We start from the raw sequence: 14,640 nt of genomic DNA on the forward strand, positions 1-14,640 counted from the left end.
TTTGTTTATCTGTTATGTATTTCCTACGAGACTATAAATATAAGAACAAAACTATGTCCATGCATCTTTATATTCTCAGAACATTCCATAGAGCTTGGCACACAGCAAGCCCACGATAGGTGTTTTCCTGAATTGAAGTGAAAGAAAGTCTCTTTGACTTCAGACAGACTTCCTCACTAGAAGAAACCAACATGGGGAAGAACATGTTTTGGGAAAGAGAGGCTAGGAAATATAACAACGTCAGTTATGAAGAAGACAGAATAGTCATTAATTTCAAAGAGCTAATGGGTGACTGCAACGATGGCAACCCCCATATCTACAGCTAAAAGAAAAGGCTAAATAATAGACCCAGTGTAACAGAATAGTTAGACACTGTGGCTCTGGCAAAAATGAGACACATGCCAAGCCATGTATATGAGAAAGGTTAATGATGATCACTAGCAGCATTTTTATCTATACGCTCTCTCTTAGGGCAATTATCAACTCCTACCTCAGACATTACATATGTTAACAAAAGGAAGCAGAGGTTAAGGATAGTCTCAACTTATTACTGCAACACATTTAGAAAAAATGCAGCATGAAATAGCAGTCATATAAACTTATATGGTTTATATTGGATGGTTAAAACTCCATCTGTTATTGAAGAACAAATATTTCGGTCTATAAATGATACCAAAACCTATGTGCCCATCCCACAGAGACACACACACTCCATCTTGCTTTATCTCCTGCCCTACCCAGTAACCAAGTGTCTTACCAACATTCCATACTCTTCCAATTTCAAACCATCTGTAAAGGCATTTGCCTGTCAAAGGCCAAGCAATCTGGGGAACAGAGGTTGATGCTGAGGCTGCGATTGTTTCAAATTCTTTTTACCTCAGAATATATCTGTTAAAATTTTTTGGCACCACTTATTCTATAGCTGATTAATCTCTCAACAGATAGTTACATGCTGGCTATAATTACTTATATATACCTTACCTCCCTAGAAAAATATATGGTCTTTAAGGAGAGATTCTATTTCATATACACATGTGCTTGCAACACAGTTTCATAAATAACTGTGAATGGAAAATTAGTTCATAAAACTAATAATCCAGTCAAATATAAAAATCACAATGAAAGAACATTACACTGAAAAATCAGTAGTAGTGCCATAAGGTGTCTTAGAAAACTCTGGCATGCCCCAAGCCTCCATCAGCTACCTTGCCTCAAGTCACCTCTAGAAGCAACAATTTGAACAGAAACAATGTGCTCAGTAAATGAAACCTCAAAGGTCTAAGTTAATGTCATAAGTAACATAACTTTATAGGGGGTGCTATATTTATTTCTTAATATTTAATTACCTGAAATAGTAAAAATAACTATTTATTGGGCTTTCATTGCCCATCCAATCACATTTAATTCTCACACCAAGACTATGATGACACAGACGCACATCACACAGCCAGACCAGAGTTGCTGGACTCCTAGGTCCACAATTTTAACCTCAGTGCTCGGACCCTATGTTGCCATCATACGCCCAGTGATGCAAGCTTACAATACCAAGTTTACAAAGACTTAAAACACAGATTTTCAAAAATGTTAATTAACGATAATATAAAAACAAAAGGACTCATTCACAATAATGATAGAATTAATAATATAAACTATCTTCAATACAAAGAAAATTTTCAGTTACCCAAGGTAACAGAATAATAACTGAAAAACTTTCTGATTCATCAAAAAGTAATCACTAGCTGTCTAATAAACACAATTCCACAGTTCCACAATCTCCCATAAATAATCCTTGAGCTGTCTGTAAATACAAAAGAGATGCGTATATAAAAGTGACTACAGGATTTCTCAACTGTACTATTTATACTGACCAAATCTTTCCTAAATGAAAGATATAAATGTATCAATAAGTTACCATTTTTGTATATGCTTATATGAATAATAAAATCAATCATTATAAAAATATAATTTGTAGGACCAAACAGATGCTCCAAATCTACAGAATTAAAATTCATAATACTTTGTGAGGCTGATTGACTAATATTATTTTTTATTTTTTAGTTACAGAGAATTTTTCAAAGATTTTTTTTTGATGTGGGCCATTTAAAAAATTTTTATGAACTTGTTACAATATTTTTCTGTTTTCTGTTTTGTGTTTGGCCTAGAGAAATGTGGGATCTTAGCTCCCCGACCAGGGATCGAAACTGCACTCCCTGTATTGGAAGGCAAAGTTCTAATCACTGGATCGCCAGGGAAGTCTATGGTAATAGAGAATGATTAGTTGAATAAACCTGAGGGACTGCTTGCCTACTTGTTATTGTGTATTGTGGAGGTCCAGATGTTTTGTTTGGGTTTTGATTTTTGTGGAGGGCAGTGGTACCTAATTTTGGTCTAAATTGTTTGCCATACTTATAGAAAGCCAAATCAGTAACTTCCAAGATAAACCACAAAACAAACTGGAGACATTTTCAATTATATCAGTTACTTACCTAAGAGAAATGTAAATAAACAAGTAACCAATTGCTTATTTTAGAAAACCTATAGATTTACATGATACCATCTTGAACTATTTGATACAGTGGATGAAAAAGACCAAACAGTACTGCACTTTGGTATATTCAAGGCCATCTGCCATTATGATATTAATTCAAACACAGGCTATCAGAAATAAACTGGGTGTATCGTAAGAACTCAATATAGCTTGTTTGCGAAGTGTTCCAAAGCTTAACTAGTTTTAAGCACTTACGAAGGAAATCCCATACAAAGTGAGAATGATCTACACTTGCTCTAAAACAGAGTAAAACTTTACCTTCATGCTGGAGGGCAGACAGAACTGTTTAACCCCTAATAAAAGACAAAAGCAGCAGGGGAGAATGGAAATGGTGAAAGCCATGCTACCCACCATGGTGACTCATGACCTGCCCGGCAGCCTCCATGCTGACATTCTGGAGATAGTTGTGGCAGCGTTCCTTGTGCTCCTCCAGTGAACTGCGCTGCTTGTAGCTTCGTCCACAGTAGTTGCACTTGTGAGGTTTACCCACTGTGAAGAGAACTCAGGGTTAGTGTGCTGTCGGGTCTCAATCCAGAGCAAAATTACCAGCTAACTTTTGATAGTCTGGAGGAAGCAGTTATATACTTTTCAGACTTAAATCTCTTCCTCCTCCACACTCCGATTTAGGTGATTAAAGATAATAAACTTCTACCAAGATTAAGCGACAGCAAGCAAAGGCAGAGTGTACCTTTGGCGACAGGGGAAATACTGAATCAAAATCGTGCTGTCTCCTACATCAGGAGAGGCTGATGATCAGTCTTCAAAGTATCAGACTCTTAACATTTACACAATTCTCAAAGCTTTGACTCATTCAAAAGACAAATCATGAGTGTCCTAGATACATGATGAGAATTATTTTTATTTATTCGGGTTAAGGATACAGGGTTTTACTGAGGGAAACTAAAATGCAACAACTTGAAATGTCATTGACTAATGAAAAGGTTATTCACCAGTACCAAGAAGACTAGAAAGAACTCAAAGGATGAGAAAAAATACAGATAAAAGCAGAGTTTCTCTTTTCTTTCCACCTCGGTAGTAACTATTCACACATGCAAAACTATGCAGCGCGACAGTTTATTCTCCCACCGCAGCACTGTTCTTACATTACCAAGAATGTAGGTGCTTTAAGTTAAGGCTATTAACAGTAACCAGTGCAGCCCTAACATATTTAGTTACGACGATAGTGATACTTAATTATGCATTTCACATTCAGGAAGTGAATTATTTTCTAATAGCCATATCTCATGATACTGGTAAATTACTTCAGTCTTTACATTAAAGAAAAAGACTTCAAAAATTTAAGAAGGAAAAAAAAAACACATTTAGGGAAACAGTGTGTTTTAATGTATGACTATTCACAAGGGTATCACAAAATACTTTGATTTTTCATTTTGAATGGATGCAGAAAAACCATAAAACACCAGGGGGTCTGTTGGCAGAGCCCTTGGTAAAGCACACAGTGACTCAGGTGAGCTGCTCTCATTTAACTTCCTTAGGAATCATTTTGTTTTGCCCAGAGAAGACAGACAGCTCTTTTTCATGGTCCAAGAAAGCATCCCTAATTCCAGGTCCTTTACAAACCCATGCTATTATAAACATACTGGTCATAAACAAACTGAAATATTTTAACAAGACAAGGTATTCACAGCTACATAAAATTTCACTACACTGATTTAAGAAACAAAACAAACCTTTAGATTGTATTTGAGGGGCATATAAACTCATATCAGTTATTTCACAGTGGCAATTTTTTCTAAACTGTCTCAAAAAACAAAACTATCTAAGGCAGGATTAGTCATTTCTAAATATACCAGGCAAAGGAACTTCTATTCATCAGAACCAAGAATTTCTGGGAAGTGAACACCAGGTAGCTTTGTATATCATGAAGTGTTGTGGCACTGAGAGAGAGAGCATTACGGAAGACAAAAATTACTTTAGTCCAAAACATTAGTGTAAATGATATAAATATATTTATAGGTAATTGCATTCCAAGACATGTGGCTTGGGGCTACATATGACAAAAATCTTTGATGAATTTGCTTTGAACAAGTCTACTGAGAAATTAATACTTAAGCATATACACTGTATTTAATAGCCCACTATAAACTAGTTCCACCAGCTCTGTCTACCCCTTTGTAAGTCCTGTTGTATTGTGTCCTATGATACCTATGTTTTACTGTGAACATATCCTTCTATAATTTCTTCCTCTTATTTCTCTAAGCAACTTGACACCTTTTTAACTTAATTAAAACATAGTTCCAGTCCACTTGCCTTGGCTCACAACTCTTTAAAAACGCTCAACTCGCCAGATAAGGAAAAAGAGCCAGTATACATTTTAACCTTCTCATTGTAGAACTCTATCCCATCAGCTTCTCTTACTTTGTTACCAATTTGTGTAAAAACATCACTCTCTTTTTCATCCCATTCTTGTTCTCTGTGAGTGTAACAGGTCTTTGAGTAAATTGCTCTCCATTTCCCCAAATCTTCATCTGCATTCCATTCCAGCAATCCACATATTAGGTCTCAGGCTGGACTTTCACATCTTGTGTGACTATTCTATATCCAAGAAATTTGGATATACTTCTCTCAGGTGATACATCTTTACAGAAAGCCTACCTTGTACCAACCCTGGGATGAGGCTGGAATGTAAAGTGGAGAGAAAATTGTCATGGTGCCTATCTTCATGAAAACAACAGTCTACCAAGGAAGACAGACAGTAAAGAAATATACAAGCAATACATTACAAAGTGTAGATTCTATGGATCTAAAGAACAGTAAGCTAGTATAATATGGGTACCCTGATTTAGTTTGAGAAGATTGGCTGGAAAGGTCTGCCTGAGGTTGAACATTTGGGCTGATAGCTCAAGAAAAAACAGAAGTTAGATAATGGAGATGGGGCAGAGGGCAGAGGAGAGACAGTGTTTCCAGGAACTGCCATCATCTCTTTCTATTTACTCTCATGTTCTTAGCTCCTTCAAAGTCTAGATTGTGTTCCTGCTACTCTTTTTTGAAAATTGTTTCAAACATTATCAACAGTCCCTGCCAAATCCGATGGCTCTACTATCCCTACAAGATCATTTCTTTTCAGTTCTTTGATATTTCTTTTTTCTTTTTTTCAGTTTTATGGAGATTTAATTGACAGACAATACTGTGTAAGTTTAAAGGGTACAGCAGAATGATCCAACTTACATACATCATGAAATGATTATTATAGGCTTAGTGGACACCCGTATTTCCTAAAAATCAAGGTCATGAAAATATGGTTTATATTTACTCCCTATTTATTTATATATAGGGAGTTTTACTGTATAATAGTTATCAACTGTATGAGTTAAAATGTATAACATAGATATATACACAGAAAAGGACCACTCTTTTGCCACTTTTCTTTTTACAAATATTATTTACACAGTCTCACTATCTGAAACAGCTTTAGTATTACTGAAACATTTTTTTTTAAGTCATCCATAGTCTCTGATGTGCTAAATCTGGTAGATTTTAATCATTCCTGCTGCTGCTGCTAAGTCGCTTTGGTCGTGTCCAACTCTGTGCAACCTCATAGATGGCAGCCCATCAGGCTCCCCCCTCCATCCCTGGGATTCTCCAGGCAAGAACACTGGAGCAGGTTGCCATTTCCTTCTCCAATGCATGAAAGTGAAAAGTGAAAGTGAAGTCGCTCAGTCCTGTCTGACTCTTTGCGACAGGCTCCTCCGCCCATGGGATTTTCCAGGCAAGAGAACTGGAGTGGGTTGCCACTGTCTTCTCGGTTAATCATTCCTAAATCTTCCTAATTCCTTGAACTCTCAAAATTTCACTAGTCTTGAATCTTCTGATTTTAGCTTCTGGCATCAGTTTTTGGGTCCTCACTCCCTGGCTTCTCAACCTACTCCTGCCTGACAAATATATATGAACCTATGGGTTTTTTCTTAGAACAGTAGTCTCCCACTTTTCCCTCTTAAGCCTTCATTTCTATGAAATATTCAAATCAAGTCCTGAATAACTTCCCCCTGTTTAGAAGCTTTTATTTGTCACAAATATTTTAAAAGTGATCACGGTCATGGGAAGCTATGGCCAAGGACATAGTTTCCCCTCTATGCTCTCACAGCACTCTGTCCACATTACTTTTGATAATTGCACTGTAATTATCCATTTGATCTCTGCTTCTCTTATCCAAACAACAAGCTCTGTCATGAGGACAGAGGTTGTGTTTTACTCAATTTGGAATTATAGTGGCGGTGCAACGGTGAAGAATCTGTCTGCCGATGCAGGAGACGCTGGTTCGATCCCTGGGTCAGGAAGATCCCCTGGAGGAGGAAACGGGAACCCACTCCAGTATCCTTGCCTGGAAAATCCCATGGCCAGAGAAGTATGGAGGGCTACAGTCCATGGGTCACAAAGAGACACACACGAGTGAGCACAGAAGCAGCAGCATGTCTTGCATTATTAAACATAAGAGGTGCTCAGTATGTATTTGCTGAATAACTGCATTTTGAATTTTTCCTTCCAAATACCTTTGTAGCATGGCCTCAAGCATATTTCTCTGAAATCTAAGATTCAATATATCCAACATTATCTTCTTCTATGAAATTACTTCTTTATTCTGACTAGTCTTTTGTGCAAGAATTACCACTGTTTTAATAAACCGGACTCATGACAAGGAACCACTACCGCTGCCTCCTACCTCCTTTCTCACATCCAAACTATTATTCAAGTTTACCCCTCCCTTTTCACTCTCAGAACCAATATCTGAGTAAAAGTCTTCATTATCGTGAACCCGAGAGAGCTTAATAAGACTTCAAAGCAGGTGTTCTCTTCCCTTGTGCATTATTTTACTCCCCTCCTCAACAATGTTATTGAACAAAGTCCACAGCCCTGTACCTGGCATCAGCATCCTACTCTGGTCCCAAAGGAAACATTCCATCTTCTACCCCAGGATCCAGCCCAGATTACCCTGTACCTTTACACATCTGAGTCTTAGTTCTTTCTGGAATGGCTTCATACAACTTCTACCTCTTGAAATCCCACATCCTTTCAATCTCCCTAACCATGCTTTGTCCAAAAGCAATCTTTCTCACTAAAGAACTGTAACTGTACACACTTGGGAAACTTAAAACATTCTGTCTTGAGTTATCTGTGGTTACATTTGCCTCATGAACACTGGGTTGTACTGCAGGGGCCTACTTATATGTGATTTTTTTTTTCTGGATATATATATATATATATACTATAGTTTAACAGGTTTCCCTGGTGGGTCAGTGGTAAAGAATCTGCCTACCAATGCAGGAGATGTAGGTTTGATACCTGGGTCAGGAAGAAGGAAGGAAATGGCAACCTGGAGCAGGAAATGGCAGCACATTCCAGCAGTCTTCCCTGGGAAATCCCATGGACAGAGGAGCCTGGTGGGCTACAGTCCTGGTTGTTAAAGAGTCAGATATGACTGAGCAACTAAAGCAACAACAACAGTACCACACAATCTGAAGTGGGTTGAATCCACAAACATGGAACCTTGGATATGCAGGACTGATGTAAAGTTATAGGTGGATTTTCCACTGCAAGGCAGGGGGGTTGGTTCTCCTAACCCCTGTGTTAAGAATTGAGTTTCTTGAGAAATTGAAATAATGTCTTATATCTTTGTAACCTCAAAGAGTTTAGTAAGATGATTTATTCAAGTGCTAGGACTAGTAAGTGGTGTTTTCATGAATGACATCACTTCCTAACTTGTTAAATATTTTCCTCTCACTGGTTTTTGCTGCATCTTTTTCTAATTTTAAAAGCAATGCATCCACATAGAAAATTTTAAAAGTTACCAAAAAAAATTCATAATTACATAATTTCCAAATAGGTATCTTTAACATTTTTATATTATCCTACTGTAATTTTTAAACATGCACAGATATATTATGTTATGAAACTGGGTTATTTTATACATTGTATCATACAATCTATTTATTTAACTGAAAAATACACCTTGAACATTTCCCCATGTTATAAAATAATATTTTTATTGCTCCCACTAGGTAACAGTTTATTCCCCAGATTCTAGAATTATGATATGTTGATTTAGTTTGCCTTAGTATCCTTAGTCCTTTTCTTATTTAATAATAATTTTTTTTTCCTTTTTACCATAGTTATGCCCATACTTAAGAAAATAAAGTAGTTCTACAAGGCACTTAGTAAGTCTTCCTCTCACCCAACCCCCATCTAATAACAATCTATTTCTTTGTTTTCTTTAGAGTTTCTATTTATTTGATATTAGACCTTTTAGACTGATTCTTGAAATATCTTTCCCCTTTGTATTAACTATCCTTTTAACATTTTAACTTTAAAAAATTCCTCCATTTTTCTTTGAATCTTACTGGGAAGTATTCTCAGTCTAACATATATGTCTATGAGCTCTTTCCTTTTTCTTAAAAATACTATTGTTTTCTTCATGGATATAACAACATTATCTGAGCAAAATATTTTCATTTTAAAAATGTTCTTTTTTATATTGTCTATTTTCTCTGGCTTTTTTTCTTTTTATGCAGGTATCTGTATTTTAGGCTTTCCTTAAGTGTCTTGTGCCTGAATGTTGATTGTCCATTCATATTTATTAGTGAGGCACAAAAAAGCTAACTGGAAGTCCAGGAGACACAGGTGAGATTTGTGAACTATCGCAGAGTGACCAAGTAACAAAGCAATCTTTTTATTGACAGACCCCTAAAAATAAATATCCACGTCTTTTCTCTAGAACTTTTCAATTCCCTTTGAGAAGATGCCTTCAAATTCCAGCCTCTGTGGGGTGGGGGCGGGGGTGTGTTGGGAAATAGGGGCGATATGAAGCTAGATAGTATTTCGGAAGTAAGGCAAGATATGGGGCCAAGAATCTAAATGTACAACTGCAGTCTTTTACATAATCTCCCTGCTTTAAGTTTGCTTCATCCCTGTGCGTGTCAGACTCTTTGTGATCCCATGGACTATAGCCCAGCAGGCTCCTCCATCCATGGGGATTCTCCAGGCAAAAATACTGGAGTGGGTTACATGCCCTCCTCCAGGGGATCTTCCCAACCCAGGATCACACCCAGGTCTCCCGCACTGCAGGTGGATCTTTACCATCTGAGCCACCAGGGAAGCCCAAGAATACTGGAGTAGGTAAGCTATCCCTTCTCCAGGGAAACTTCCTGACCCTAGAATCAAACCTGCGTCTCCTGCATTACTGGTAGATTCTTTACCAGCTGAGCTAGCAGGGAAGAATTCTTCCCTACTCTCTACTTTTCCTGGAGTCCCTAAGGTAGAACCTTTCCAATTCAATATATCCAAAAAATAAATGCTATTTTCTTACAATCGGTTGAATCCTGGAGAATCCCAGGGACGGGGAGCCTGGTGGGCTGCCGTCTATGGGGTCGCAGAGTCGGACACGACTGAAGTGACTTAGCAGCAGCAGTGACAGAGAGTGGCTCTGTGGCCTGTTTTGTATTCAGATTATGAAATCCTTTTATATTTAATCCAGAGTTTCATCCCTACCATTAACAGTTCTATTTCTTCAAAGTTCAGAGATTTTTCAGGATCCTCAAGCATCAGATGACTTGCTACTCATCTTTTATTCCCTTCTATAATCACCCAAAGTTCCAGAGCTTCTGGAACTCCCTCTGTCTTCTCTCCAGCTTCCCCTTGGCTACTATTCAATCCTTTCCATTGTCTTTGATCTTATGGGTTTATACCTCAGTAAATGTCTACTGTGATTTCAGTAGAGCTTAAAGAGTAAAGACAGATGTAGCTTTTCATTTCATCATGTTTAGACAGCAACAGACAATATCACCGTTAATTCTGGAATTCTATGGCAGAAAGTGAAGAGGAGCTAAAAGCCTCTTGATGAAAGTGAAAGTGGAGAGTGAAAAAGTTGGCTTAAAGTTCAACATTCAGAAAACGAAGATCATGGCATCTGGTCCCATCACTTCATGGGAAATAGATGGGGAAACAGTAGAAACAGTGTCAGACTTTATTTTTTGGGGCTCCAAAATCACTGCAGATGGTGACTGCAGCCATGAAATTAGAGAGATGATATTGGGAAAGAGGTGGGAGGGGGGTTCAGGATTGGGAACTCATGTACACCCATGGCGGATTCATGTCAATGTATGGCAAAACCAATACAGTATTGTAAAGTAAAAAAAAAAAAAAAAAAAAAAAAAGGACGCTTACTCCTTGGAAGAAAAGTTATGACCAACGTAGATAGCATATTGAAAAGCAGAGACATTACTTTGCCAACAAAGATTGGTCTAGTCAAGGCTATAGTTTTTCCAGTGGTCATGTATGGATGTGAGAGTTGGACTGTGAAGAAAGCTGAGCACCGAAGAATTGATGCTTTTGAGCTGTGGTGTTGGAGAAGACTCTTGAGAGTCCCTTGGACTGCAAGGAGATCCAACCAGTCCATTCTGAAGGAGATCAGCCCTGGGATTTCTTTGGAGGGAATGACGCTGAAGCTGAATCTCCAGTACTTTGGCCACCTCATGTGAAGAACTGACTTATTGGAAAAGACTCTGATGCTGGGAGGGATTGGGGGCAGGAGGAGAAGGGGACGACAGAGGATGAGATGGCTGGATGGCATCACTGACTCAATGGATGTGAGTCTGAGTGAACTCCGGGAGTTGGTGATGGACAGGGAGGCCTGGCATGCTGCGATTCATGGGGTCACAAAGAGTTGGACTCGACTGAACTGAACTGAACTGATGGCTCCAGAAAAGGAAATGGCAACCCACTCCAGTACTCTTGCCTGGAAAATTCTATGGATGGAGGAGCCTTGTGGGCTGCAGTCCATGGGGTCGCAGGGAGTCGGACATGACTGAGCAATTCACTTTCTTTCTTTCTATAGTTCCTGTTGGAGAAGGAAATGGCAACCCGCTCCAGTGTTCTTGCCTGGAGTATCCCGTGGACGGAGAGGCCTGGTGGGCTGCAGTCTATGGGGTTGCAAAGAGTCGGACACAACTAAGCAACTAACACACACACACGTGGCTCTGGAAGAAAGTGTCCTAACTCTCTATTTTGATAAATAGAAGCATGACATGAACTAGTAACGCTTAGCCTCCAAAAAGTAATCACATATTTGTAAGACAAAGGAATGTGTGGAAATGTAAAACTGCTTCCTCTTTTCTATTCTAATCTGCCATTTAAGTGTCTATTATGAAACAAGATTCTCTGCCCATATTCAAACATTATCATTTGCAATGATTCTCAAAGTATGAACTGCATGATACCTTATATTAGAATGACCTGGACTGCTCTTAAAATGCAGATGTTTTGGTACCATTCAGTTCAGTTCAGTCGCTCAGTCGTGTCTGACTCTTTGTGACCCCATGAACTGCAGCACACCAGGCCTCCCTGTCCACCACCAACTGCTGGAGTTTACCCAAACTCATGCCCATTGAGTCGGTGATATCATCCAACCATCTCATCCTCTGTCGTCCCCTTCTCCTGCCCTCAATCTTTCCCAGCATCAAGGTCTTTCCCAATGAGTCAGCTCTTTGTATCAGGTGGCAAAAGTATTGGAGTTTCAGCTTCAACATCAGTCCTACCAATGAACACCCAGGACTGATCTCCTTTGGGATGGAATGGTTGGATCTCCTTGCAGTCCAAGGGACTCTCAAGAGTCTTTTCTAACACCTCAGTTCAAAAGCATCAATTCTTCGGCACTCAGTTTTCTTTATAGTCCAACTCTCACATCCATATGTGACCACTGGAAAACCATAGCCTTGACTAGATGGACCTTTGTTGGCAAACTAATATATCTGCTTTTTAATATACTGTCTAGGTTGGTCATAACTTTTCTTCCAAGGAGTAAGCGTCTTTTAATTTCATGGCTGCAGTCACCATCTGCAGTGATTTTGGAGCCCAGAAAAATAAAGTCAGCCACTGTTTCTATTGTTTCCCCATCTATTTGCCATTCTAGTCTATGGTTACTAGGAATAAAGCTTCTACAAATATGTGTAGGCAAGTCTTTGTGTATATGCATCTTTTCATTTCTCTTGGTTAAAACCTAAAAGTGGGATTCCTGGGTTATATGACAAGTACCTGATTCACTTTCTAAGAAACAGCTTAACTGTTTTTCAAAACAGCTGTATCACTGAGCATTTCCATTATAAACTTGTTCATAATACACATGCATTATAGTTCACTACTGCTGTAGGAGCTTTCGCAATGTCCTGTTTTCATTTTGGATGATGGTAAATTGAATGTTCATTCTTTGTACTGGTTAACCTTGGCTAGAATTTTACTCATTTTATTGACCTTTTCACAGAATCAGCCTTTGATTTCATTGTTTTCTCTATTTGTTCTTGCTTTCGTTATTATTTCCTTTCTTAATATACTCTAGACTTATTTTACTCCTCTTTCATAACCTCTAAAGAAGCAAGTTTAATTGGTTTAAGACCTTTCCTCTTTTTTAACACAAGGACTTAATTCTATATGTGCTCCTCCAAGTATCACTTCTATTCTCATCATGTTCACGCTTCCTTTATATTCCTGAACATAAATAGCATATTTCTTATAGCTGTTTTATCAACCCTATCCATTAGTCCCACAATTTGGTCATTTCTTGATCTCTTTCAACTGACTGATTTTTCTACTGACTGTGTACCTACAGTAATTTACACCTTCTTTGTGTATCTCTGCATTTTTTAATGACATTGTAAATTTTACATTAGTAGGTTCTAGATTTTGCTGCATTTCTTTAAAGTATGGTTTACTTGCGCTGCCATGAAGTTACATTACTCAGATTCAGTTAGATCCTTCCGGTATTTGCTTTTATGCTTCAAGGCAGATCTAGAGAACTCTTTCATTTCTAGGCTAATGTAGCCTCAGGACTATGGCAGTATCCTTCTGAGGACCTAACTCAATGCCCTGCACATGTCAAAGTCTTTCCACACTGGCTGCCGAGAATGAACTCCTTTTCAGTTCTGAAAGAGCTCCAGGAATTGTTTGGCCTTCTGTTTTCTAGTGTTTATTTCCCCAGCTGCAGGAAGTTTCCTCATACATATAGGTAAATCACTATTTAACCAAAGAGTAAAAGAAGGCCCTCTGAAAAACTTTTTATTTTTATTTTTTTTCTGTGCAGTTTCCCCATCTGATACTTTGCCTTGATGTCTAAGTACAGAGGTCTCCCTGAACTCTGATCTCTGTCTCCTCACAGTGAGACTGCCTAGCTCTATTTGGGTCTGCCGATCCTGCACTGTGGCCTAGAAACTGCTTCAAGGAAGTAAGCCGGGGTCATTATAGCCCTCACTACCTTTGTTCTCAATGTCTTAAAGTCATATAATATATTTTGTCTGGTATTCTAGTTGTTCAAAGCAGGAGGGTAATTCTGATCCCTAATCCTTATCATGATTGGAAGCAAAATTTATATTAGTGTGTGGTGTGTTTAGTCGCTAAGTCATGTCTAACTCTTTTGTGGTTCCATGGACTGTGGCCTGCCAGGCTCCTCTGTCCATGGGATTTTCCAGGCAAAGACACTGGAGTGGGTTGCCATTTCCTTCTCCAGATTTATATTAGCAATTAGGTTAAATACAAAGAAATTAAATACCAGTAACTTTATAAGTTTTACTGCGACTACACTTCTGGTAACTGAAATAAAGTTTCTTATAAATGTAATTCTAAGAATATGTTATAAAACCAAGTGTCCTAAAACACAGAAGAGAGCAGGGTCAGTGTTCCAACCATCTCAAAAGTTAACACATAGTCTCTTCTTTGACATATTGCCCCTCACAAAAATCCTACACTAATCAGAAAGGAAAGAATTATCACTATAATCTGTCAGAGATATACAGACTATTGACCTGAACAAGGAATTACACATGAGAGATGCAATAAAGAGAACTTGGGGCTTCCCTTGTGGCTCAGTGGTAAAGAATCCACCTGCCAAAGCAGGAGACATAGGTTCAATCCCTGGGTCAGGAAGAACCCATGGGGAAGGAAACAATAACCCACTCCAGTATTCCTGCCTGGGAAATCCCGTGGACAGAGGAGCCTGGCCAGGCTACAGACCATGGGGTCTCAAGAGTTGGATGTGACTTAGTGATTAAACAACAATAACAACAAGAGAGAACTTGACAATTCTGACAACT

The 14,640-nt window shown here is 38.5% G+C and overlaps 1 protein-coding gene across 14 annotated transcripts in view; it reads right to left on the reverse strand.

Annotated features, from left to right (window-relative positions):
* The window catches only part of IKZF2 (IKAROS family zinc finger 2), a 178,915-nt gene that overhangs the window by 20,660 nt on the left and 143,615 nt on the right, over window positions 1-14,640 (reverse strand). For all 14 annotated transcript variants that reach the window (XM_060411260.1, XM_042244196.2, XM_060411255.1 and 11 more), the window contains one exon: window positions 2,900-3,037. In XM_060411260.1, the coding sequence (XP_060267243.1) occupies window positions 2,900-3,037 (138 nt within the window). The remainder of the gene's footprint in view (window positions 1-2,899; window positions 3,038-14,640) is intronic.

Source organism: Ovis aries, chromosome 2 (assembly GCF_016772045.2).
Source record: "Ovis aries strain OAR_USU_Benz2616 breed Rambouillet chromosome 2, ARS-UI_Ramb_v3.0, whole genome shotgun sequence".
NCBI lineage: Eukaryota > Metazoa > Chordata > Mammalia > Artiodactyla > Bovidae > Ovis > Ovis aries.